The sequence below is a fragment of the Balaenoptera musculus genome, chromosome 10 (genome assembly GCF_009873245.2).
Source record: "Balaenoptera musculus isolate JJ_BM4_2016_0621 chromosome 10, mBalMus1.pri.v3, whole genome shotgun sequence".
NCBI classification, from domain to species: domain Eukaryota; kingdom Metazoa; phylum Chordata; class Mammalia; order Artiodactyla; family Balaenopteridae; genus Balaenoptera; species Balaenoptera musculus.
This window is the reverse complement of record NC_045794.1, coordinates 83,783,166-83,811,165: the sequence shown is the minus strand read 5'-3', so window position 1 is coordinate 83,811,165 and position 28,000 is coordinate 83,783,166. Positions and strand designations below refer to the sequence as shown.

General features: G+C 40.5%; 1 protein-coding gene across 2 annotated transcripts in view; it reads right to left on the bottom strand.

Moving 5' to 3' along the window:
- ANO4 (anoctamin 4) overlaps positions 1 to 28,000 on the bottom strand; it is a 445,216-nt gene that overhangs the window by 104,439 nt on the left and 312,777 nt on the right. For both annotated transcript variants that reach the window (XM_036866241.1, XM_036866242.1), the window contains one exon: positions 4,359 to 4,465. In XM_036866241.1, the coding sequence (XP_036722136.1) occupies positions 4,359 to 4,465 (107 nt within the window). The remainder of the gene's footprint in view (positions 1 to 4,358; positions 4,466 to 28,000) is intronic.

Below are 28,000 nucleotides of genomic sequence, written 5' to 3'. Positions count from 1 at the left end.
TTCTCTGGGAAGCTCTCTGCTTTCTGGTACATTTTCCTGTGAACTCTGGCTGCCTTGGTCTCCCTGGACTCTCGGCAACATCTTTTCAACTCAGGGAGTCTACCAGGTTCTGCCTGGATTCTTTTTCCCTGTGTTGCTGTCTAGAAACCATCTCACTGTAGTAAGCTGGGGCAATTGTAGGGCTCACCTCATTTGTTTTCTGTCCTCAGGCTTCCCTGTTCTTGACTGCCCAATGTTCAGTGTCTTGAAAATAGTTGTCTCATACATTTTTGTTTTTCCTTTTTTGATTGTTTCAGGTGGGAGAGCAAATCTTGTGCCTATTACTCCATCTTGGCCGGAAGTGGAAGTATAATGTTTTGATCTTTAAAGTTTCTTTCAGATCAAGAATAATACTACTTCCTAAAATGTACTTCAAAGAAGATGACTGGAAGATGTCTCTCAAGTGGCTTATAGATGAGTACTCTCCATGCTTTAGATCCTAATTAGAGTCCAGAGGCTTAGCCTAACTGGAAAATGGAACATGCACTGATTCACTTTTTATTGATGGAGGGTCAATTAATGTTTAGGTATTTTTAATCATGGTAACATGATTAAATGTATTTTAAGATGCTTTGACATTAACACTAAATGTCTAAGAAAAGCATCTGAAATACAAATATCCATAGGGCTTTGTATTTTGTCTAGCACACAGGAGGCCCTCAATAAATACCTTTGTAATGAATGAATAAATGATTATGTAGAAAGCTTTGATTTTCTGGAGCCTCTATCAAGAATTCTACATATATCATCAATAACTTTCAAATATCCCAGAATAATAGAAAAAATAAGATTCACGGGGACCTAATAAGAGACTTCTCATGATGAGCTTTGTAAATTTATGATAATTTATCACAGACCTGAAAAGTAAGAGAGTAGTTAATATTTAAAATCTATCACCTTACTAACTTCCCCTTTGAGCACCAGTTTTGAAAATATGACTTCATCTCAAGATTTATTTTATGCACTTATATTGTTAAATAAATCTTTGTTGATCTATTAATTACTCTATTTTGAAAATGGATTTCACTAGGTTTGATTTTCAGAGTTGTAATAAACTCAGAGTGAAATTGAAAAACTTACATAGTGGTAACCTTTGCTCCACTGAAATACCCTTATAAATCATGTTTACAAACAGTATTTTTGTATTATCTCTAATCAATGTTGGCTCGTGCAAGATGCCACTTTCAGAAAGAGTTTCAGGCAGAAAATAACACAGGATAAACATTAATTCTATCAATAAATTAAATTTTCTTCTAACATGTTATTTCTTTTATTTATGAAACCAAAGATGATAATGAAACATTGGGTCAACAGAGCATTTATAGTTCTACTCTGTATTTTTCAGCATAATGTCTGATCTTGGGTTAGTAATTTATTCTGAGATCGGTCATTTCTAACCAGATATTTTTTCAGTTCGTCATTACTGATTTTCAAAGCACTGGGGTTCTTGAAGAGAATTCTCCTTCTTTCATCAAATGAGAGAAACTTTTACAACAATCATTTCTTACTAGTAACAATACTACACTTCTCGTGTTTTTTCAAAACATTTAAAAATTATTGTCTTTGCCCCTTTTCTGTCTCCATCTTGACTAGTTGTAAAAATAGCCCACATTTTGAGATGCAAAAGTTAAGCACAATAATTGCTATATGGCCTCACTGTACACAGTCTTTGATTGTGTAAGAATGCTGATGGTTAGACATTGATCATGTTTAAAAGATTTTCAATTCAGTTCAACAAGCACTCCTCCTATATGCCAGATACTGTGCTAGGCAATGATGGTACAAAGGTGAATAAGGCAACTTATTTAAAATTGAGGAGCTTATTATCTAGATTAGCAGTTTTTAGCTGCAGATTCTCAACACCCTAGTATGTTATAATGAGTTGTGAGGTGTGCTGGTATTATACTACCAATATTAGTGAAGGGACTGCTTTTAAAAATTATTTGCATGTTATGAAATAATCCAGAATAGCTACTGCCATAATCATTTCACTTCCACTTGTTTTCTAGCATGTTCCTGATATGATGTTAACCAAGAAAAGTATGATAAAAGTATGTATAGCACATCCTAAGTTTGTTAAAAAAAATCACGTGGACAAATGGGGTATAAAGATGAAAAGAGTAATTAATGTGATACTTAAGTTATTTGGTACACAAAAATGTCAACAGTGGTTCTCTTTAGTTGGTAGAATTTTCATAATGCCATTGAAAGTAAATAATTCAGTGTAATGAAAGAAGAGTTGTACATGATTGTTAAATAGACACTGCAAAAATAATTGCCATTGGAATTCAGAAGAGGAAATCCTTGGAGCTAGAATGGCCATGGAGGACATTACTGGGGGGGTGGGGGAATGTGTCCCAAGGATGGGTGACTGCTGCAGAGAATATGAGAACGTGCTAACCTACAACCCCATCGAAGTCAAGAAAGCCCTAAATCAGGTTCAACTTCACCATACCCACCTATATTGACTCACTGAACATATGATTCCAGGTGTATTCAGATCTGGACTAGGTATCTGTTTCTCCCTATAGTATTTTAATTTATGCAGCTTGGGATCAAAGTAGTTTTTTGCAGCTTCGGCATACTAGTGACTCACACTTGCATTCAACTAAACCTCCCAAGTCTATCCCTCTTCATGATGTGTTGAGCAACATTTCTCCCACACGGTATCAGGGTAGCTGTTTCGCTGAGTTTGAGTGCAGCACTTCACATTTACAAACTATTAAATGCCATCTTTTGGATGTGGCCGAGATTTCCAGATCACTGAGATCTATTAGGATCTGACTCCAGTGACTAACATAATGCACCCTTCCAGCCTCCACCCCACCTGAAAGCCTGACGAGAAGACTGTTTAGGCCATGTGCCAGTTATCAGTTTATTGCCCCTTAGCTCCAAATACAGGTTCACTGCCTACTTTGCAATAATGGAGCTGGACCTTGTAAATATTTCTCCTTTGCCAGGTGGTACAACGTTAAGCTTTGTCAGCAGAAGGCACTGGAGGGACAATGGGGGAGGAAGGAGTTTGTCCTCCTGGTACTAGCATGCCCCTCCCAGTAGGCTTCTGCAGCTCATAGCTTCTGTGGGATCCAGCACCTGCAGTGCATGGGGGCCAGCAGCCCTGGCACCTCCTTAAGGGCGGGTGTCCCCCTGAACAGCTTCACAGAGTAATAACGCTGGTGCAACACCTCCCAATGAATGGCTTCCTTGGAACCCCTCCAGGCAGCTTCTCCCAGTACTTGAGATGGCAGGTTCGCAGAGAGTCCTACTGGCACAGAACCCCCAGCAAACTGCTCTGCCACCTAGTGAACCACAGCTGCACCCTTTCCAACAAGGTCTACGTCTCAGCTTTGTTGTGGGGAGTCTTTGTAGGGGTGGTGGCGGCTCCTAATATTTGCTATTCTTCTATTCTTTAGAGTTCTTCTTACCCTTTACTAGCCAATCCTCCATTAACTCCAAGCCTCTGTCACAGTTAGTTATTTATATTAACTTTCCCTGTGCAAATTCTGTGTGGCTTTTGTGTTCTGATGAGACCCTGACTGATATAGGTCATTCTTCAAAGTATTGATAAAAATCTCACTGGGACAGAGATACCCAAAACAAAGCCACCCAAATCCTCCTGATATATAGTAATCTGTTTAATAAGGAAGGATATTTGGTCATATATTATGGAAGGACTCTCATACAAATGCCCCAAATATAATGTGTGGAGGTTATTTACTGGGGGAGGCGATTATTCGGAGGATTTACTTATGTGTGACAGCCCTGCTCTGCCCTTGCTGTTCCCTGTGCCTGGAACACCTGCTTCTCCATCTTCCCACACTGGCTCCCCCTTGTCTTTCAGGTTTCAGTGCAGATTCAGCTTCTCAGAAACGCTTTCCCTGACCACTCCATCCATCTCGGCTTGAACTCACCCCCACCCCGTAGCAGTCTATCTTGGAAACATCATCCATTTCGATTTCTTCGTGTTATGTATTGTATTTACTTCTTTACTGTCTGTTTTCAACTCCTTGAACCTATGCTTATCTCCCCAACCCCTCACCCAGTACCTGGCACATAATGGGCGCTCCTTACATATTTGTTGAACTGAGAGCACTTCTCCATGATCTTAGATAAAGGAGATGCCATGTTATTTTTTTAAAAAGCGATCTAAGGATTCTATTAAGATTTTACACTTCTCAGTTATCCATCAAGGGAGTATGCAGTTAGAGGCTTTATGAATGATGAGCATTTCTAGAATTGATATCAACTTAATAAAACCAAAGGAAGAGTCTGTAGTCCCCCAAATCAGAGGTAGCTCGTTATACTAATATACTACTTACCAATTTTGTTTTTTCCTTCTTCATACTTTATTCTTTGTAAAATATGATGTACAATTCTACTTCTCGTGGCATTGTTGAAGAAGGTGTCTTTGTTGTGTATGATGAAGCTGCACACACAGATTGAAAGCACAAGTTGAGGATTAATTGGAGGCAAGGGAGCTAATCTTTGATATAATTTGGTGTGACTTAGATAGAGGTGTCTCCCATCTGTCACAGAGAGGGTATGTCTGGAACAGCATGAGAGCACCCAGAGATCACACCAGAGGCAAGAGGCTCACAAATCTCAGCAGTTTGGTTCTCAGCCTCCTGAGAATATTCACACCATTATGTCAGGAAAGAGCTGGAGCTAAATGAAATTAAGTAACTTTCAACTAATACCGAGGCTAAGCCTGATATCTTGTTTTTTTTTTTTTCTCAGTAAGGTCATTAGATAAATTCAACTAAAAATTCATTTTGTTTTTATCTCCTTTTGTCGTCTACCTCATCCCCTCCCATGTCATTTTCAGGAATTTTAATATCTGAAACTGGTTTGGGTGAAAGACACAAGAGTTAGGTAATGAGCTCTGGCCTGGCTCAGGGGTGAGGTCAGAGGCGAGTCTCTAGAAATTGCCTCTCTCCACTCCTTTCCCATGTTCCTCCTCTCCTGGAAGGGCCCCCCTCTCTCTTCTAGAGCATGTACTTAAGATTGCTGCTCTCTCAGCCAAGGGCCCACCCAGCCTCCGCAGTTTCTCACAGGACTCATACACACACACACACACCCCACAACACTGAGTTCCCAGTAGGTGTTCCTACCCTACTGAGAGGTTTTCCAGGTAACAGATAGAGCTTCCAGGACCGTACAATGCAGCATGAAGTGGCCAAGTCTTCCCCCCTCAAGAACGTGTTAAATGGTAGAATATTAGAGATACTGGGAAAGTATAATTGCTTCATAAATTATAAAGTTTATTAACTCAGCAGACTTTTATTTGGTACTTTTGCATGAATTGGACACCATGCAAGGCTTATCAATGGTAGCAGCCATCGCCCTCAAAATCCAACTCAAAAGTCACCTTCCTCAGCAAGTCTCGCCACCCCTCCAACTGCACTTCTGCCACCCAAAGAGTTCAGTACTCTCTCCTCTTTCTCTATTAAAATTTCTTTTCCCAAGAAGATGAATTCTTAGGTGTTGCTCAAATCATTCAGAGATAAAACTGGCCTGGAGAAAGGGCGGTCCAAGCATGGGGTTTGGCTTGGAAATAGAAATGGGAATGTGAGTTTGGGGTAAAGGAGAAAAAGGCCAGAGAATATGAAGACAAAATGTAAATCACATGGACCGATTTCTTGGAGAAGGACTTTCCTCTCATTTCTACTTCTCTCGTATTCTGTTATATTGTTCTCAGAAAAAAGTAATTTGACTTGGTGGAGGAGAGATAAATGCTATGTGGGTAAATGAGAAAGCTGCAGCATTTATCTTACATCTTCTCTAGGGTTTTCTGAAAACATTTTATGGCATCAAAGAGGAAGAGGGGAAAACTAAGAGTTACATCAAATGCGGTTCCTTTTATTTTATCCTCTTCTGCTTTTTCACCTTGAGACAGACCACTACACTTTAATACCAATAAAGATGTCATAAAGAAGTAGACAACAAATAAAAAAGCCCATTTTTGACTCACAATTTCAGATAACTGAAAGCTGATAAGCATGACCATGTTTGACAAGACGATTCTGGGCTAAAAGCGCATGTCCCCCCTCCATTAAATGGTTTTCCACTTCCTTCTTTTTTTGATAGCACCCCGTTACATTTTGGGAGCTCATGTAACAGTTCTCTATAATAAGCACCACAGGCGAACTTCACAATTTTGTTTTCCTCTTCTTTACATCTAGGTTGTACCTGGATCCTGGAGATTCTACAGTGGGAACAAATATATAGAGCATGTGCTGCCAGGCACTATTCTAAGCTCCAGATATGGTAACTCATTCCATGCTTATAATAAGCCGGAGGTCAGTAGTGTATAGCCCTATGTTACAGGTGAAGAACCAGAGAGGTTAAGTTATGCACCCAAGTCACTCAGTAAGGGTCAGAGCCAGGATCTGAACTCAGGCAGTCTGGCTCCAGAGGCTGTCATCTTATCCATGCCACTCACTTGCCTCCCTGGGGCAGAAACTTCTGACTCCTGGAGGTTGGCTCTCCTGGGGATCAGCCCAAGAGTTGCTCTGCTGGGAATGCTCTCCTTGTTTCTACTTATCCTTAGAGCCTCAGCTCAGGTCACATCTCCCTCCGGGGGTCTTCCCGGACTCCCCCACGCGCACCCTGAAGAGTAATGTGGTGCTACGAAAAGAGAAGGGAGCAGAAAACCATTTCATGAAGGAGAGAGATGAAATTTTAGCTTCAGCATCACGCCCACTTTCCCTTAAGACTTTGAAGTGAGACAGACCTCAGCCTGAACCCCAGCTTTGCCACTTACTATGTGGTGTTGGGACTGTCCCTCAACTTCCCTGGGTCTTGGTTTCCTCATCTGTGAAATGGGATAGCACTGTAATCACTTTCATAGGGTTTCTGCAGAATTAGGTGAGATGAGGAGCACTGCTGAGTCTGAGTCTGGCATTTAATCAGCTCTCAGGGTTAGCTGTCACCATTGCTGTTGTTTCTATAACATTATATAGAACCTGTCTGCCTACATGACTGTCTTCTCTGTAAGAGCTTCTTCAGAGCAGGGACCAACCATGTGCATCTCTATTTCCAGTACTGGTACGGGGTTTGGCATATGATAAGCCCTTAAAGTTGGCTCAAATGAGAACAAATGAGATCTTCTGGAGAACCCCAGCTAACGCGGGGGCCTATGAGACTAACTCTCATCTCATTATACCTTGGCCTCTATTTCTGCTTCCTGGAAATCTTTCTACCCACTCCATCGTTCCAGCTACCATGTGAACTATTCTCTCCACGTTACTTGTCTAAGGATCTTCTTATAGGGTGTGGAGCAATCTCATTTTCTCTGTCACTCCTTCAAACTGGAGGGCTAAGAGAAAGAACAGTGATGACTTCCTACATCACGGTTCTCAAGCTTTTCTTAGCCACTTACAAAACAACCCTCTTCAAATGAAATCACACACAAACACCATGTAAGTGGAGCTGTTTTGGGAAATGGAAGACTTGGTGTTCAGTCTCTGAGGTATGAGGGTTCCACCCAGGCTTAGAAACCCAGCTCCGCTTTCACACATTGCTGCTGGGCAGCAAACAAGTACAAATTGTATGAGGGCATCTTGACCAGGTCTATCAAAATTATTCATATAGCCTCATCACATCTCTTCTGATCTAGCAATTCCTCTCTGGAAATTTATTCTACAAGTATGCTCACCCATGTGCAAAGTGACAGATGTACAAGAATGTTCATTGTGGCATGGGTTATAATAGCAAACCTCTGGAAATGACCTACATAATTCATCAGCAGAGGAGCGGATAAACAAATAATGGTACAACTCTACAATGGAACACTGCAGCTGTAAAGAGATTAAGGATGCTCGGTGTAGATATAAAAAATCTCCAAGATACTACAGGGCAAAAATAAGGTTCAAAACAGTCATACAGCTATTTGTGTCCAAGAAGAAAACATATACATGTAAAGGAGTACATAGATATATGTGTTGACATGTATGTTTGCCGGTGTGTGCATAGAATGACTATGGAAGGATATATAAACACCTGGAAAGACTGCTTGCCTCTGGGAAGGACTAGGTGACTGGGAAGGTAGGAAGGAAACTTCACTGTACACACTTAAGACATTTTTATCATAAGTAAGTACTACCTATAAAAAACCCTGAAATATTAGAAAAAAAGAAAATTTAAAGGGAAAATGCAATTTCTGTTCTAGGTTGTTCTTACTTTCACCCTCAGTGGTGAGGAGGGGAATAAACTGCTGAATTGGTGGAGGATCAACTGTATGATTAAGGCTCTAAACATCTATCTCCTTATCCTACCGCTTGGAGGAATTCTGTAACATGCCCAAAGTCATACAACCAGCAGGTGTTGAGAAAGGGTTAAAAAACCAAATGCCGGGCTTCCCTGGTGGCGCAGTGGTTGAGAATCCGCCTGCCAATGCAGGGGACACGGGTTCGAGCCCTGGTCTGGGAAGATCCCACATGCCGCGGAGCAACCAAGCCTGTGCACCGCAGCTACTGAGCCTGAGCTCTAGAGCCCGCGAGCCACAACTACTGAGCCCGCATGCCACAACTACTGAAGCCCGCGTGCCTAGAGCCCGTGCTCTGCAACGAGAAGCCACCGCAATGAGAAGCCCGTGCACCACAACGAAGAGTAGTCCCCCACTCACCGCAACTAGAGAAAGCCCGCGTGCAGCAACAAAGACCTAACACAGCCAAAAATAAATAAATAAATAAATAGTTTTAAAAAAATCCCCAAATGCCTTGCTCCAAATCTTCCCATTCTTTTGTAAAAGGAACTGCTGGAAGGTCTGCCTGTGTGTATGTGTGTGAAGGAGGCTTTCTGAATGCTTCCATCTTGCCCTATGAGGAAGGCCCTGCTCACTAAGTAATGGGCAGACCTGAGCCTGAAGCTCCCGCTGACCCCCTCCAAAACCTCTACCCTCCTGCCTTCCCTGGAGGAGAACAGCTCTTGGTGTTTACCTGGGAAGGCTCCGACCTCCTTTACTCGAGGAGGGATGAAATAGAAAAGGAAAACGCTGTGAAACTGAGGTTTAACTCCAGACCTCCGGGGCTGTGGTTATTTGCGCTTTACTGATATGTTCTCCTGTGGCCAACTGTCCACGGCAGTGTTGTAGAGTATCACAATATGCTGGTTGTTTAGCAGGCAAGCATTCTGTTTGCTCTGTGCAAAGCACTGTGTGTGAGGGTGTTACACATGGAGGTGGGTGGAGGGAGGGAAGGGACGTGGATGTTATATATGCATGTATTTTGATTAGGGGACTGCAAAAGTGGAAAGAACCCAGCTCCTTTCTTATATATTCCTATTCGATAAAATGAGAAACACGCCAGCATTCAAGGGCGTGAACTGGGGAAAGGTGCTTGTTAGAGCCGGGTATAAAATCAGCTTATGAAGCGTGCCACTTTTAAAGCAGATAACAACTCATTTCTTTTTCCTAAACTTTTCTCTTAGGCCACAGCTATGAGGATAAGACTACACTGTCTTCACAATTACTTTAGTTTGAATTAGCTAGAGTCCAGTACCGTTGGATAAAAATTTCTAAGATAATGAAAATGTTCTATAATCTGTGCTATCCAATATGGTAGCCATTGGTCATATGTATCTATTAAGCACCTGAACTGTGGCTAGTGTAACTGAGAAAGTGAATTTTTACTTTAATTCAAACTGATTAAAATTTAAACAGCCACATGTGGCTGGGAGCTAACTGATATTGACAGTGCAAATAAACAATTGCCTAAACTGTGGACGACACTTTGAGTATGCAGGCAGAGCCTAATGATGGGGTCCTTATCTTGCATCCCCCTTTGACTACAGAAACTGGAGCAGGAAACTGGGCGAGGGGTGAGCGTGCCCTCCAGGTCCATGTACAGGTTGCCTGAAGACCTGAATTCAAGTCCTGCTCTTCTACTTTAGCTGTGTGGTTTTGGGAGTTCACTGAGTCTCTCTGAGACACAGTAATCTGTCAGGAAAATGAGGGTCATAATGCCTTAACTGCCCAAGGACAGGGTTAGACAGTCACAAAGCGAGATGATAAATTATTGAGATAGATTACTAAACCTAGTTGGTAGGCAGTTGGATATAGTGTCCAATCGTCTATTTGAGATCACATTTGCAGTCTAAGAGACAACTCAAACCGAACATGTCCCAGACAGAACTTTTGATCTGCACCCTTGTCAAAGAAAAACTTGCTCTCTCCCTGGTCTTTTCCATCTTAAAAAATGGCACTACTATGCATCCAATTTCTCAAGTCACAAACTTGAAATATATCTTTGATCCTCTGTCTCTCATATCCGATATCCAATCAAGTTCTTTGGGTTCCTCTTCCCAAATGTTATCCTGAATCTGATCCTTTCTCACACTTCTTGCTTCAAAGCTGTTTCCAGGACTACTGCAATAGCCGCCTGACTATTCTAATTTCACTCTTTCTCCGTTTAGTTCATTCTCTATGAATCTATGAGGCAATGATCTTTTAAAACATAAATAAAATCTTATCCCTCTTCTGCTTAAAGCTCTTCAATGACATCCCACCGATTTTTGAATAAAGCCCAAACACCTTTCCATGGTCTAAATGCTCATACATGGTCTGGTTCTTGCTTACACCAATGACTTCATCTCCTTTCTTCTTCCCCTTGGTCACTGTAAACCGGCAACATTGCCCTTTTTTCTGTCCTTGGAAAAAATCCAGCTTGTTATTGCCTAGGGCTTTTGCCCATGCTGTTCCTAGATTTTTGCATCACTTGTTGGTCTCAACTTAAATGTCACGTCCTTACCATCCTAGCTAGGACTGTCAGTCTCCTGCTCCACAAGTTACTCCCTCTCTGTTCTATTACCTTGTTTTATTTTCTTCTTAAGTTTTACTTTGAATTTTTTTTTTTTATTGGGGCAGGGGTGGGAAGAGATGTAGCTACATGTTCACTGTCTGCCCCCCTTCTCCTGCAGAATGCAGGCAGGGCTTGGACTGCTTTGTTCCTTTTTCTAGGGCCCGAGTGAATAATCAGACCATGTGTTTTCCATACCTAGAGACCCACTGAATGTTGCAGAAATCGTCAGATTATATCACAGATAAATTTTACATTTTTCTCTAACTTAAAGATTCTGAAAATCAGTTTTATTTTATAATTATGCTTTCTTTGTATGTGTTACTACTTTGGGGGAAATAAAGGCAATGAAGAGGTTTTTAAAAATTTGGTTTAATACCTACCTTATGAAATTTCTGAAATTGATAAACAAGTATCCTTCAAGATATGAAAATCTCCATGGTTTAAAACTTCAAGTGGAAACTTTCTCAAGAAGCATTTAACTACTTATAGATGGTGCTGTATAAGTATTTTAGATTTATAGCCACATTATTGACTTCTATAAATTTAAAAATCTAAGGCATATGGCAAAGAAAGAAACAGAAACAGATTATTAATCAAGGCATGTTTCTTAGCCCTAGAGAACAGGGGCTCGAAGCACGTGCCCCACTGGATTTCAGAACTGCTCTGCTTCTGCTGCTCTCCATTTTGAACGGAAGAAGCATCTATTGTAATTATCTGGGCCCATCTCTCCTCACGGTCTGTTGGAAACGTAAGGGGCAGTTAGTTTGTCTTTTATATTAACAGGTCTCTGGTCCAAGAAGAACTATACCTGAAGAGCTGCTTCCAAGGATTCTCATCCCCAATTGAACCTGATGTTGGAACAAAAGATCCTGGACTTTGAGCCTAATGTCATATTGGGATGAGAACTTTGGTGATCCTGAAATGGGAGAAATGTGAATAAAATACATGCCAGAGGGAAGACTGTGGTGGAATGCAAAAAATGGCCACAATTCCTCCCATTCCTATATACACATCCCATTGTGATGTGAATTTCTTGCTTCTTCCATCAAGAGGTAGAGTCTATCTCTTCACCTCTTGAATCTGAGTATGTCTTGTGACTGGCTTTCATCAACAGAATGCGGAAGAAGTGATTTTTGTTGAGTTCTGAGCTGAGGCCCAAGCTCTGAGCACCCACTCCCGTCCACTTGGAACACTGGCCCAAGACTGCCAACATACAGAAGACTGAGCTAGCCTCTCTGAAGATAAATGACCACGTAGAGAGAGAAACCCAGCCACAAGCTGGCACCACCCACCAGACATGTAAGGGAGAGAATTTCAGACTGTCCAGCCTGGCTGAGCAGAGATGATTGCAACCACGTGTTGACTCCAGCTGAAACCAGTGGAAGAACTGACCAGCTGATTCCAGCACAAACTGCTCAAATAAAAGAATCATGAGCAAATAAAACGTGTGCTGTTTTAAGCCAGTAAGTTTTACTGTTACATAGCAGTAGATGACCAACAGACCAGTCTTTCGTGATGGTTGAAATTGTACTATTTCATAATACAAAAAGAAAAGTGAAGGTTAATGCCTTAAAGATAAATATTTCAGGAAACTTTCTTAATTAGACTTTTAAATAGAGACCTCCTTTTTTTTTTTAAACAAAGAGAAGCAAAGGTGATACAGTTAACCGTCACTTAAATTACGTCCTCAAATTAGTGAAAATCTAAGTAGGAACAAAGCAACCAATTAATTTTTTATGCGACAAGACCTATTTTGATAGTTTTGGGGGCTTTAGGCAACTGCAGTGCAGTAACTTTTTTATTTGGCTGCACCGCACAGCTTGTGGAATTTTAGTTCCCCGACCAGGGATTGAACCTGGGCCCTTGGCAGTGAGATCACGGAGTCCTAACTACTGGACCACCAGGGAATTCCCCTAACTTCTTAAGTATACTTGTTATGAGTGAAAGGATGAGATGATTATCGAACTAAATATATAATATTCAGAGTCCTGACTGGTAAAAATTTTCAGGCCTCTTTTTAGGCAATAAGCTACTGGAATAAAAAGCAATGTGAGACATTTTTATTCCAATGGTCATTTTTAATTGTACTTCACAATCTCACCTTTTCTATTTGAATGTTAAATGCAAATTAAGAAATACTTGCTCTTGAGACTTTCAGGTAAGGATGGAAAATTAAACACCTGTATTCAATTTTTCTCTCTCTCAAAACCCCATGAAAATAATAGCAATGTGTGTGTGTTTGTGTTTAAATAAAGGTGTAACACTCAAGGGACGGGGATAGCAGAAGAAAATAGCAAGAAAATGTTGGAATGAGAAAAGTAGACCAACAAGTGGTAACAGAGTTAGGAGACTAGAAAAAGCTGAATACTAAATCAGCTCTGGGGAGAACCAAGACAAATTATATTTATGCTACAAAATCTCATAAAATCGTAGAACTGGGGCACCAGTGACCTCTAGAAGTGGGCTGAAAGGGATGCTAAAATAAGTACGGGCTGAAAGCTGTTTAGGAAGAAGTCAGATCCCCAGATCCTCACTTGTACTCTAACAGAGTACTGGAGGTTTTTTTTGATAGAGTAATATAGTCTCTGAACTGAGACATCAGGCATGGTTAGGAGTAGGGGTACCAAAGTGAACTCTGGAGGATCAAGTGAATATCTGCATCCTGGAAGCTGAGACTCCCAGCTATCTTCATCCATTTAGGCTCTATAACACTGGCAGCCAGGCCTTGACTTTTCAGGCAGAGGACTGGCAGAGACCTCTCTGGGGAATCCGACCAGCCTAAGATGAAAAATCTAAAGTGACATCGGAGACTCCAAAATAAAACTACCCAGCCACAAAGCCCACAGTTGACAGGCCCCACCTTATACTCTAAACTTCTTCTCAAGTTTTGCATTTCCTATTCTTAAATATGGACAGCCAGCCAAAGATTACTACATATCTGAAGAAATCTATTAACATAAAAGATAGAGAAAAATGCAAAGAGACAAAAACAATCAGAAAGAAATACGTTAGAGGAAATTAGGCTATGTAGAGTGATGAAATATTTAAAAAATCATTATGAATAGGCCATATATGACAAGCCCACAACTGACATCACACTCAATGATGAAAAGCTGAAAGCTTTTCTTCTAATATCAGGAACAAGACAAGAGGCCAACTGTTGTAACTTTTATTCACATACTATTGGATGTTCACTAAACATATTGTGATAATCATTTTATGATGTATGTAAGTCAAATCATTATGCTGTACACCTTAACCTTATACAGTGCTGTATGTCAATTACATCTCAATAAAAATGGGAGGAAAAAAGACAACCCCCCCTTTCCCCCCCCAAACTCCATAGTATTAGAAGTCCTAGGCAGAGCAATTAGCCAAGAAAAAGAAATAAAAGGCATTCAAATTGGAAAGGAAGAAGTAAAACTGTCACTATTTGCAGATGACATGATATTATTTATAGAAAACCTTAAATTCTCCACTAAAAAACTGTCAGAACTAACAAATGCAGTAAAGTTATAGGATACAAAATCAATATACAAAAACCTGTTGCATTTCTATACACTAATAATGAACTCTCAGAAAGAGAAATTAAAAAACAATCTCATTTACAATTGCATCAAAGAGAATAAAATACCTAGAAATATATTTAACCAAGGACGTGAAAGACCTGTACACTGAAAACTGTAAGACATTGATGAAAGAAATTGAAGAAGACACAAATGGAAAGATATTCCATGCTCATAGGCTGGAAAAATTAATATTGTTAAAATGTCCATACTACCCAAAGCAATCTATAGATTCAATGTAGTCCCTCTCAAAATTCCAATGGCATTTTTCACAGAGATAGAAAAAAAAATCTTAAAATTTGTATGGAATTACAAAAGACCCTGAATAGCCAAAGCAATCTTGAGAAAAAACAAAGCTGGAGGTATCACATGCCTTGATTTCAAACTATATTACAAAGCTGCAGTAATCAAAACAATATGGTACTGGCATAAAAGCAGACACAAAGATCAACGGGACAGAACTGAGAGTCCAGAAATAAACCCACACACATATGGTCAATTAATTTATGACAAAGGAGCCAACAACATACAATGGGGAAAGGACAGCCTCTTCCATAAATGGTGTTGGGAAAACTGGAGAGCCACATGCAAAAGTATGAAACTGGACCACTATCTTACACTATACATAAAAATTAACTCAAAATGGATTAAAGAGTTGAATGTAAGACCTGAGGCCATAAAACTCCTAGAAGAAAATATAAGCAGTAAGCTCCCTGACATTGGTTTTGGTGATGATTTATTTGGATTTGACACCAAAAGCAAAGGCAACAAAAACAAAACTAAACAAGCGGTACTACATCAAACTAAAAAGCTTCTGCACAGAGAAGGAAGCCGTCAACAAAATGAAAAGGCAACCTACGGAACGGGAGAAAATATTTGTAAATCATATACCTGATAAGGGATTAATATCTGAAATATATAAAGAACTCATACAACTCAATAGCAAAAAAACCAAAAAACAAACAAAAAAACAATCTGATATAAAAAATGGGCAGAGGATCTGAATAGACATTTTTCTAAAGAAGACATACAGATGGCCAACATGAAAAGATGCTCAACATCACTAATCATCAGAGAAAATAAAATCAAAACCACAATGAGATACCATCTCAGACCTATTGGAATGGCTATTATCAAAAAGACAAGAAACACGTGTTGGTGAGGATGTGGAAAAAAGGGAGTCCTTTTGCACTGCTGGTGGGATTTTAAACTGGTACAGACACTATTGAAAACAGCATAGCCGTTCCTCAAAAACTTAAAAATAGAACTACCATACACCATATGATGCAGCAATTCCACTTCTGGGTATTTATCTGAAGGAAATGAACATACTAACTTGAAAAGATATATGTGCCCCCCCATATTTATTACAGTATTATTTATAATAGCTAAGATATGGAAGCAACCTGTGTCCATCAATAAATGAATAATAAAGAAAATGTGGTGTTGTATATATATAACTCAGACATAAAAAAGAAGGAAATCTTGCCATGTGACAACATGGATGAACACCGAGGGCATTATGCTAAGTGAAGTAAGTCAGAGGAAGGCAGGCCAATAAACTATGATCTTGCTTATACGTGGAATCTGAAAAAGAAAACAAGCTCCTAGAGTCGGAGAACAAATGAACAAACTGGTGGTTACTGAGGGTGGGGGTGGACAAAGTTGGTGAAGGGGATCAAAGGGTACAAACTTGCACCTATGAAATAAATAAGTTATGGGGAAGTAATGTACAGCATGGTGTCTTTAGTTAATAATACTGTATTGCATATTTGAAAGTTGCTAAGGGTAAATCTTAAAAGTTATCACAAGAAAAAAAATTGGTAACTATGTATGGTGATGGATGTTAACTAGACTTGTTGTGGTGATCATTTTGCAGTATATACAAATAATCATTATACTGTACACCTGAATCTACTGTGTTATATGTCAATTATACCTCAATTTAAAAATTCATTATGTTCAGAGAGTTAAGAAGATAATGCAATTGTGAAAAAAGCTCAAAATATGATCTTAAAAAGCTAGAACCTTATGAGAATAAAATAGTCCTTTGAAACTAAAACAAAATGAGAGCAGAAATTAAAGCTCAATAGAAGAATCTGAAAATAAGTTGTAGAAATTTCCCAGGGCAAAAAGGTATAGATAACAAATGGAGAGGAAAGATAAGGATGTGAGAGTCTCAGCTCACGAAGTCCAATATCTGAAAAATAAGAATTCTAGAAGAAGAATAACAACTTAACCACAAAATTCAAGAATTATTCAAGAAAATTTCTGTGAACTGAAAGAGTAGTCAAGTTGAAAGGGACCAGTACAATAGATGACCGCAGAGCCACATCAAGATACATAACTATGATATTTCAGAACATGGGGGACAAAGAAATGATCGTACAAGCTTCCATAGAGGAGAAAACAAGTTACATAGAGGGAATTAGGAACTGGAATGTTTTTGAAGTTCTCAGCGGCAATATTGAGTTTTAGAATCAAAGGATCAAGACTTTAAAAATTCTAAGGGAAAAGGATTTCTATACCTAGTCAAACTATCATTACAAATGAAGTATAACAACTATGTGTATTCGTTTGCTACAGCTGCCATAACAAAGTGCAATGGATTGGGTAGGTTAAACAATAGAAATTTACCTTCTCACAATTCAGAAGGAAGAAGCTGCCTCATGGATAGATAGAATAATTTTTATGAACCCAAGAGCTCTTATAATAGCATCTACTTTATTGGTTCAAGGTAAAACAAACCAGGGTTAGAGTCTTGGTTCTGCCAAGTACTAACTATTTGAATTTTAAAAAGTAACTTCTCTAAGCCTCAGTATCCTGATCTTTCAAATGGGTCAACAATAATACCCACTTCAGAGACAGGTTTGAAGATTAGGAGATGTTGCCTGCAGTGTACTCATGCACACACTATGCTCATAAATGGTAGGTTTATGATATTATTAGCTCTCTCTTTGCCACTTTTTATAAAGATGACTGATCCTCAAAGTTCTAACACGCCCTGATAAATAAGTACCTGCTATTTTGAAATCAAGTATTAAAAAGTCTTTATTTTAATAAAATATTTTCAGATACACAAAAATGCTGTATTCCTAAAAATACAGCATTAGATTGTATGTTTAAAAACTTTACAGAAATGGTATCATGCTCTACTCATTCTTCTGCAACTTACTTTCCTTGTGCAACCATGTGAGTTTCATTCATGTTGACAAAAGGAGCTCTAGTCCAATCATATTTCCTGCTGCTTAGAAGTCTGTTGTATGAGGACACTACAGTTTGTTGGTTCACTTTCCTGCTGGCAGATATTTAGGCTATTTCTAATGTTTTATTATTATAAACAATGCTGCAAAATGCACATGAGCAAGTGTTTCTCAAAGAAGAACATATCTAAGAGCGGCATTTCTGGTATGTCCATTTGGACAGGTTTTAAGAAAGAAGCAACAGACAAACTTGGGAGTCTCATCCACATGTCACATCAGGACATGATTAGTGGTGAGGTGTGTCATAATTAATTTGACACTAGTAACAGTTAAAGTGCTTAAATTTGGGAACGGAATATATGGGAGTAAATTGATGTTATTATAAAGGTACCTCAAATCCATTCTAATTATTTTTTAAAACCAATGTACTGTTTAGAGGAACAGTAAAGCACAAAGGAATGTGTTGCATAAGTAACCATTCCCGTGTGTCATGGTAGAAAAAGGTTGGCGAATCATTGCTTGAATCAAATGTTTTAAAAATGTCTGTTACCTAACACGAGAATATGCATTCACTTGGTCTATTGTTAAGACATGGTAGGCCAAACGGTATCTCTGATGTTGGCTAGGTGTACACAGAACCAAGCGAACTAGGGAGATGTACAGTTATCTGGATAATTCTGGAGGAAGAGGAGGTGGCAGGAGGAGCAAAGGATGGAGGAAAGAAGAAGAGAGAAAAAAGTGATATCCTGGCATTAGTAACAATTCAGGCCAATCCTAAACTATCTCCATCTTTAGTGAGAAAGTTCACATATATCAAAATTATCTATTTATATATCAGGTACATATATTATTAACAATAACAGACAAATTTATTGAACATTTATCATATGTACTTAAATACTGTGTTGCTACTTTTTACAATATTACATGGGTATTATTATGATTCCCAATTTATGAGTAAAGAAATTGAAGCTCAGAATAATACAGCTTGTGAGTTGCAGAGCTGGGATTTTGGGTCTTGGACCCAAAAACTCCAGACCCTCTGTGAGCTCAACCGTTAACCCTTAAGGACAAAAACTGTGATTCATTCATCTTTGTCCAGCCCTACACAGCGCCTGTCAGAGAAATGGTGCTTGACGCTGACTGAATTGAAATGGATATTCAGAATGGAAACATGAAAGCACTGCAATATTTAAATTTATTAGAGATCACGTTTATCTGCCACTCAAGTGAGCCAGAATGAAGAGGAAATAATTTTTAAAAAAATCTGTACACACAAGTTTGGAAACATAAGTGATTTCTTAATTAATCCTCAGACCAGAAAAATCCAATTTAGGATAACCCAGGCCTTAGTTTTCTACTAATTAGGGTGCTGTCATTCGGTCAATAGTAAGGTTTCTCCTGAATTATCTAAGTAATTGTCACTGTGTAAATTAATCATTCAGTGACTCATCCATGGCTATTGTCTTAGTTTGGTCTTGGTCATGGGTCTTGTTTTTATATTCTCTTATTGGAGCTGAGTAGGTCCGAGTGCTGACCAAAGGGACAGATCTGTCTACTTTCCTGCAGTTTATTTTGGTTGTGTGATCAGCAAAGACCTAGAAAGTACGTCAAGCATCTACAAAACTTGGAATTTGATAAAAATTTATCTTCCTTAATCCTTGTCTTTTTTTTTTTTTGACCATTTTTCCCCCCTCTACCATCTTAGTGGCAACCTCTATCTATTCCTGCTACAGCGACAGTACCCCCTCTAGGGCTCTTCCTTCCTCCCCTTGTTTTTAACTCTCTAGAAAAGATCTGATAAACTTATTCATAATGGGGTATAAAGGAAAAATAACATTAAAAATTTCACTTTTCCCAGGGACATTTTTTATTTTAAATGCGGATGACTTTAGCCAAAGGATTAAAGTTCATACTGTAAAATTCCAGGTATTAGGGAGTGTACTGCTTACTAAGTTATCTCTTAGCTTCCCTCTTTTATATTCTCTATGTGCGGGAGCAGGGACCCTGCCAACGACAATTCTACTTTGCACCTGGCTCTCTGATATGTTCTGCCAGTAGGGGGCACTGGAAGGGGAAAAAATGGAGGCAAGGGGACTCGGTCTTTCCTGTTTGCCTGTTCTCCTTGTCGATGTCACCCCAGCAGTGATTCTTCAACCTCATCGTGGCAATTGGTTCCAGTTTTCATCTTTTAAAAAATACCCCAAACTAGACTCACTGCATTGTCCCATACCCCAGAGGTACCAGCCAGGGCAACATCTCCTCAGAGGTAGAGAGCTCAGCTCCAGGGCTCCTCCTCTGAGCTTCTAAAGCTTCCGAAAACCCCACCCTCTTCCTTCTGTTCCTCTGGCCCTTGGAGCAGTAGCTGCTTCACTTCCTGAAGTTATTTTCTGTGTGGCCTTAGTGCTCCCTGGGTGACATGTTAGTTCTCTGATATCTACCTAATCAGTTCCCCGCCTTAACCTCTGTTAAAATAACTGCTGAGTTTCAGTTTTCCTGAATGGAGCCTGAGTGATACAGGATGGTAGAGAAAGAAACAGGTCAGGGGAAGAGGCTGACTCCTTCTCTTAGAAATCACATACCACATAAGCAGACATCTACCTGTCCTGTTTGTTAATCTGGAAGAAATACCACCATGGTATACTATGCATAAAATAGATAAACAACAAGGATGTACTACTGTATAGCACTGGGAATTATAGCCATGATCTTGGAATAACTTTTAATGAAGTATAATCTGCAAAATACTGAATCACTATTCTGTACACATGAAATATAATTCTGTAAATCAACTATACTTCAATTTAAAAAAAAGAAAAAAAAAAGATGGTCTATGAAGTTGAATTTTGAAAACTTCCAATCCCATGTCTGATTTCTGTCCCACAGAGTTTCTCTCTCTTCTGCCCGAATCTTTGCTAACTTTCATGGAAACTTCCTGTCCTAAAAAACTAAAAGGTTTCTAAAACAAAACAAAACAGCATAAGACATCATCTGAGCCCTGAAAGAGCTCACAGACTACTGTGTTATATAAATGTGACGGGACAAAAAAAAAATACTAACGTGGGTTATTCCTAGGTAAATTGCATTATTTTTCCTAATTGGCTGCTTTTCTTTGTGAGGATTATATATCCCTACCCATTATCAAGGACCTACAGCCCCCTTCCCTGGGGAGAAGTGTAATTCCTCTCCCTATTACCATGCTTGGCTGTGAGACTTGTTTGGCAGATGCAATATGAGCAGAAATTTTAAGAGCCATTGTGTGGCTCGACAATTACTTTTTTTTCTGCCATGAGAATGCATGCCTTACATACCAAGTGAAGTTAAGTCAGAAAGAGCAAGACAAATTCCATACGATATCACTTATATGTGGAATCTAAAATATGACACAAATGAACCTATCTACGAAACAGAAACAGACTCACAAACATGGAGAACAGACTTGTGGCTGCCAAGGGGGAGGGGAGTGGGGGGAGAGATGGGCTGGGAGTTTGGGATTAGTAGATGCAAACTGTTATATATATATATATTGTAGAATGGATAAACAACAAAGTCCTACTATATAGTATGGGGAACTATATTCAATATCCTGAGAAAAACCATAATGGAAGAGAATATAAAAAAGAATGTATATGTATGTATAACTGAGTCACTTTGCTGTACAGCAGAAATTAACACAACATTGTAAATCAACTCTACTTCAATTAAAAAGAGAGAGAGAGAATGCGTGCCTTGGGCACAGGTTGCTTCTTCAGGCAAGATCTCATAAGAAAGGAGACCTGTGAAGAAGAGCCTCAGTTGGCCCACAGCTAATGTGTTAGCTGAGCAAGAAATAAGCCAGACACTGAGATTTGAGGGTTGTTTGTTACTGCAGCAGAATGTAGCATAATCTGACTGGCACAGTCTCTAACCCAACAAAGACAATCATGTAATTTATGGTCTAATTTACCCTCTGCTGAAAAGGATGGATTTTTTTTTTCCCCCCTGGTGGAGAAGCTATGTCAGTCCTCATAAGAAAGTGATGGGAGAGAGCAGTGAGGCTTGTGTGGAGGAGAGGAACAATAAAGGAAGAGGAAAGAAAAACTGGGCAGGCTGGGGTGAAGGAGGAATGGGTTTGTCGGGGGAGAAAAAGGGCAACACCCGAGTACAGGATGGTATGAAGGAAGGAGAATGATGAGTAGTTTCTGAGGACCACGTACTTGGCTTCTCTTTGTGTCCTTTGAGAAACTCGAGTAAAGACTGGAACTCCCTTCTAATTACTTTTGGCTGCTGCATTGAGCTTTGTGCCACACACAGACGTGGACGGAAAGAAATAATTGTAAATCATCAGTGCCATAATCACAACATTTACAAAGGCTAATGGGCCCAGAAGTCTAATGCCGCCTGCATGAGGCATAAGAGGTCTTGTAAAGACAGCGGTATCTGGACAAGCTCCCGGGGGAGGAAAGGCTTTCACCAGACAATGAGCGGAATGAGAGCCCACCTGAGGACGCGGGAGCATCTGTCACGAGGCATTCAGGTGACCCCCGCCGCCACGTGGTAGGATCATCCAGCCCGGGAGGCTAGGTGGGAGGGGACAAGCTGGGGAAGCTGCTTTAGGTGCCATGCGAAGGAGTTTGAACTTGATCTCAAAGGCCGTAGGGGATCTTTGAAAGCTCTTGAGCAAGGAAGCAATGCGGCCACATGGGGCAGCGCGTGGAATTCCCTGCCGAGGGTGCCCGGCTAAGGAGCTGAGGAAAGGGAGGAATCCGGCCCAGGCTCTGCTAGCCAGTCTGTGGGCTGTGGATTCTGGAGGAAGGGAATTGTTCAAATTGCCGTATGGGCTGGTGACCAGAGCCTGGCCAATGACCTGTGACATGAGTGTGGTGAACAGACTGGGGTTGTGGGGAGACACAGAGGAAGTGAGGAGACTTATACCTGTTCACCCAAGAGGTGGTGGCCAGTTCAACCAAGGCAGTGGCAGTGAGGTCAGAAAGGAAGAACTAGGACCGAAAGGATCTGGTGGTGATGGTGGGCGGTGAGGAAGGTGGTCACCGTGCAGCAGGGATAGCGTTAATCAGGAGCGGGAAACACAAAACTGATGGTGTGGGTGCCGTGAGGACAGTGGGAAATGAGAGGAATGCGGTGCACCCCGGGGATAAAGACACTTCTAAGACGTGGTCCCGAATCAGCCGTCATCTGAATAAAGCACTATTCACAAAGGCCTTTTGCCACTTTGATGAGTCAAATAGCCTCTTTCCTGTCAAATTTGACATGCTCGAGTTAAAATTTTAAATAAATATGTACATATGTATAAATATACATATGAACACATAGTAACATATATATTACCCTACTATAGTACAATACTTGCCACATAATAATACAAAAGCATTTGTTAAATGAATAAGTTGATAAATGTTAAAGAACTATTTACAGATGGATAAATGGCAATAAAAGAGTTCTAAGGGACTATCCAAAGTTGGTCCCACAAATACTAAGAGAACACAGCTAACTAACCACTGGATCTCCAGACACCCAAAGGTACACTTTTCCCACATGACTAGGTGCCCTCTTTGTGCCTTAAAACTGGAGTCACTAAGTTATGTGCTACCTAAAAGGAGCCACATCATCAAGAAGCACAAATCTCAGGCTATGCAGCTTGTTTCACTTTCATCTCAGTTTAAAACTTTCCAGGAAAGAGATCTGTTTCCCCTGGCTCTATGCATCAATACCAACAACCTGCACATTGAGGAGCCTAATGCAGAATACGTGTCTGTAATACAACAGGTGTTCCGAGACAGCTGTAAGTCATGGGGGCACTAAAAGAACATTAATCCTACTGAAATCAATCTCAGTCTCTCTTTGCCTGAAGGACTCTCTCAAGATTTCAGATCAATGATAACAACACAAAACCTCCAAACACTGAAAAGAAAATACAGTAAAAGGCACACCCTAGAAAAATCAGTATCTTTAGATAGCTAGGCTGAGAGGGTTTAGAAAACAAATATGCACATGTTATTGATAAATGTGAAATGGTAATACAGCCTGGCTTAGTTCAGGCTGCTATAACAAACTACCATGATCAAGTTCCAGTGAGGGCCCTCTTGCAGGCTGCAGACTTCTCACTGTATCCCCACCTGGTGGAAAGATGGTGAGCTAGATCTCTGAAGGGCACAAATCCCCTTCATTGGGGCATCATGACCTAATCACCTCCCAAAGGCCCCACCTCCTAATACCATCGCCTTGGGGATCAGATTTCAACGTGTACATTTTGGGGGACACAAACATTCAGTCCATATCTGGAACATTGAGTAGAATTTAGTTTAAAGGTAATGCTATTCCAGTTCGGGTCAGATATTTACCATTGCAAAAATCACTGTTTGTACCTCAAACCTTCCCTTTATACACCAACTGCAAGTCTTTAGAGATTCTCCCAAGGATTCTCACTGTACTCCTGGTTCATAGTAGTAGTAATACTAACAACTAATACTATTAGTATTAATAATAAAAATAATAATAGCTATCAATTACTGAGTGCTTTCCATGGGCCAGGTACCAGGCTAAGTATTTTACATGTCATTTCATTTAATGTCTCCAAATCCTACTGCCCAAACCCTCCATCCCTTCCTTTCTTCCTTCTTTTCCCCCATCAAAACTTATCTGTTCTAGATCCTTGGGGCTTTACAGATTGGCACATCTACATATCTGAGCTAGGCAGAATAACAGTCCCCTAAGATGTCCACATCCTAATCCCTAGAACCTGTGATCATGTTAAGCTACGTGGCAAAAGGGAATTAAGATTGCTAATCAGCTGCCTTTAAAACAGGGAGATTAGCCTGGATTATCCAGGTGGGACCAGTGTAATTACAAGGGCCCTTAAAAATGGAAGAGAAAGGCAGAAGAGTCAGAGAAGGAGATGTAAGGACAGAGGCAAGGAGTGAAATAAAGTGATGTGAGAAGGACTGTTGCTGGCTTTGAAGATGAAAGACGGGGCCATGAGCCAAGGAATGCAGCAGTCTCTAGAAGATGGAAAAGGCAAAGGAACCAGATTCTCCCCCACAGCCTCTAGAAAAGAATGCAGCCCTTCCACATCTTGATTTTAGCCCAGTGAGACCCATGTTGGCCTTCTAACCTATAGAACCGTAAAACAATTTGTGCTGTTTTAAGCCATGGAATTCATGTAATTTTTTACAGCCGCCACAAATACATAATACATCATGTTAAGAGGATAAGACTGGAGGCAGAATATGGGGCCTGAGAATCCAAGCCCTGCCACTTACCAACTGTGTAACCTTGGGCAAGTTACTTAACTTCTCTGTGCCTCCGTTTCCTCCTCTATAAAAATGGGGATAATGGCTATACCTTATTCACAGGGCTAATGAATTTGTAACTGTGAAGTACTTGGAACCTAGTAAGCACCATATAAATATTAGATGTCATTATTCCTTCAGTAAACTCCCTACTGTAGTGTTGAATTGCCTTCTCTGAAATTGAGTTTGACAGGGGTCTTCTGAACTATAATTCTTCAATAAAATGACTGTCCCTAATTCTGACAACCTTGGGCCGCTCAGGTGGCTAGTGCAGGAGAGACCTCTGTGGGATCAAATTTCAGGTGCCCATACAATCACGGCTGGTAAACAGCCTGTGGGCCCCATTCTGGCAATACCACATAAAACGACCAAACGACATCATGTGTTGGCTTATAAACATGCCTACCCATAGGTTTGCTTTTATTGCTTCTCAAGCATGAATATATGTTCAAACAGAATGTGAGGCTATTTGCTTTTTAATAAGTTCTCAACTTTAATTTTTGTAGAGTGTAGTTCAAACAACAGAGATTTACAATGAGGTTAGTTTAGGGTAGACTGTAGTCTTCTGCTGAAGACGTGCCTAAACTCCTACAGAAGGTTATGGCGTGAGCAATTAATTCTCCAGAACCACACGGAGGGGCCTGCCAGAAACAGTCCCTGGAGAAGCCCTAGCAAGAGTTTACTCTAGGACGTTGCTGAGGATACCGTCCACTACTTCACTCAGAGCCCCCCCTTCCCTGTGCAAGAACTTTATTTCTTGCAAATGCTAGGAAAATGCTAGGAAATGCACTACTCCTCTGAGGGACTGCTAAGCAGATTTCTCCCTCTGTTCTGCCCACTAGGCTTAGGGCCCAATTTATTAGCTTATTTGTCAACCATCACAGATATATATGCCCTCAAGGTCTCCAAATCTGAGCCTATTTTTTTCCCCCAAACTTGAATGCCTACTCTAAAAGATATTTTCCTTGGCTTGAATATTTACTTATATTTTACCATTTTATTTTCTTTCTCTCTTTACCCCACCTCAAATGCTTCAACAATAAACTCCAAAGGTGATCCAATATTTTTATATTTACAGGCTCACGCTAGTGTAATATGGTTGAAAAACTCTATGTACTTTGGCCCCGTTCATGTGGCACATACCTGAGGTGGCAGCACTGTGGAGAAAGCACACTTCTCTCCTGTTCACTAATCTGCCATTGACTGGAGTGACCTTGAGCAAGCCACTTAGTCTCTCTGACCTTCATCGTACCGCCTGCACCCTCAGAGTTGTAATGCGTCTACATTATAATTCTGGAACACAGGATTGTTTATTAACAGTGGGCACGTGTCACTCTTATCTTGCAATGGCTGCCACTACTACTTGAAGACCGCCGTTTGGCTGACCACTCTTGTCCCCACCTCACTGCCGTGGTCTGCTGGCCTATTCGGTTGACAGGAATGTTCAAGTGATTATGTAATCAAAGGGGGATTACATCTAAGTGTCCATCGACAGGTGAATGGATAAAGATGTGACACATATATACAATGGAATATTACTCAGCCATAAAAAGAAACGAAATTGAGTTATTTGTAGTGAGGTGGATGGACCTAGAGTCTGTCATACAGAGTGAAGTAAGTCAGAAAGAGAAAAACAAATACCGTATGCTAACACATATATATGGAATCTTAAAAAAAAAAAAACGGTTCTGACGAACCTAGGGGCAGGACAGGAATAAAGATGCAGACGTAGAGAATGGACTTGAGGACACGGGGAGGGGGAAGGGTAAGCTGGGACGAAGTGAGAGAGTGGCATGGACACATATACACTACCAAATGTAAAATAGATAGCTAGTGGAAAGTAACCGCATATCACAGAGAGATCAGCTCAGTGCTTTGTGACCACCTAGAAGGGTGGGATAGGGAGGGTGGGAGGGAGACGCAAGAGGGAGAGGATATGGGGATATATGTATACATATAGCTGATTCACTTTGTTATACAGCAGAAACTAACACACCATTGTAAAGCAATTATACTCCAATAAAGATGTTTAAAAAAAGGCGGGGGGGGGGGAACGGTTACAGAGAAACTTCCACCCACCATCCCCTTCAGCAACTTTCTCCTGTCCTTACCAGCCCTTGCTGGCCCAGCACCCAGATTTCCACGGTTAGTACTTTCTTGGGCACCAAGAGATGTGCCATTCTGTTACTCCCTAGACTTTTACATGATTTCCTAGCTCAATGTCTAGAGGGGGAAAAAAGGCATGTAAGCCAATTTCATGTCAAGTGGTCTTTTTATACTGTCCTTTTCATATATGCACATGACACATGAAATTAAAATGTCTGAGGCATGAGTTAAATATCTTGGGGTCAGGCATGAGTCCTGACATCAGAATTTAACAGAGAGGAAAAATGGTCATTCAGCAGAATTGAGACAAAAAATAAATCAGCAAGCCAGGGGTAATTTCAAGCTGAACACGGAGCCCACCACTGACTATTGATGTTTTATGTTTATGTTTTATGACATACTATTTATGTTTTTCAACCCTTCCTCTGTGTGTCCTGGCTTTAGGAGATGAGCGAACTTGACTCCAGAGCCCAGGCTCTGTCCTCCAGGGGTGGCAAGAATGCCAACTCTGCTGATTCCTCTCCTGTTCTTTTGGTCCTACGATCGTGCCCCGGGTGCCACCAGCCGCCAGGCACATGGTTCCTGCGCTCAGTGGCTCAGTCTAGCAGGGGGAGAAAGGCATGTGAGGAAATTCCATTCCAAGTATATGTATATGTATAACTGAATCACTATGCTGTACACATGAAACTAACACAACACTGTAAATCAACTAGACTCCAAAAAAGTTTTGCATCAGCACTAGTGACCTCCAGGGCTGGATAATTCTTTGTTGTGGGGCTGCCGCGTACTGAAGGATGTTGACCAGCATCCCTGCCCTTAGATACCATATCACCCCTTAGATACCAGTAGCACCCCTCACCCTAAGTTGGGACCACCAAAAATGTTTCCAGACATTGCCAAATCACTCCCCTGATTGAGAACCACTGGTTTAAAACTTAGTGTTGGTTACCTCCAGATGAAATGGTAGCTCCAGGAGGGCAGGAATCTTGGCCTATTTA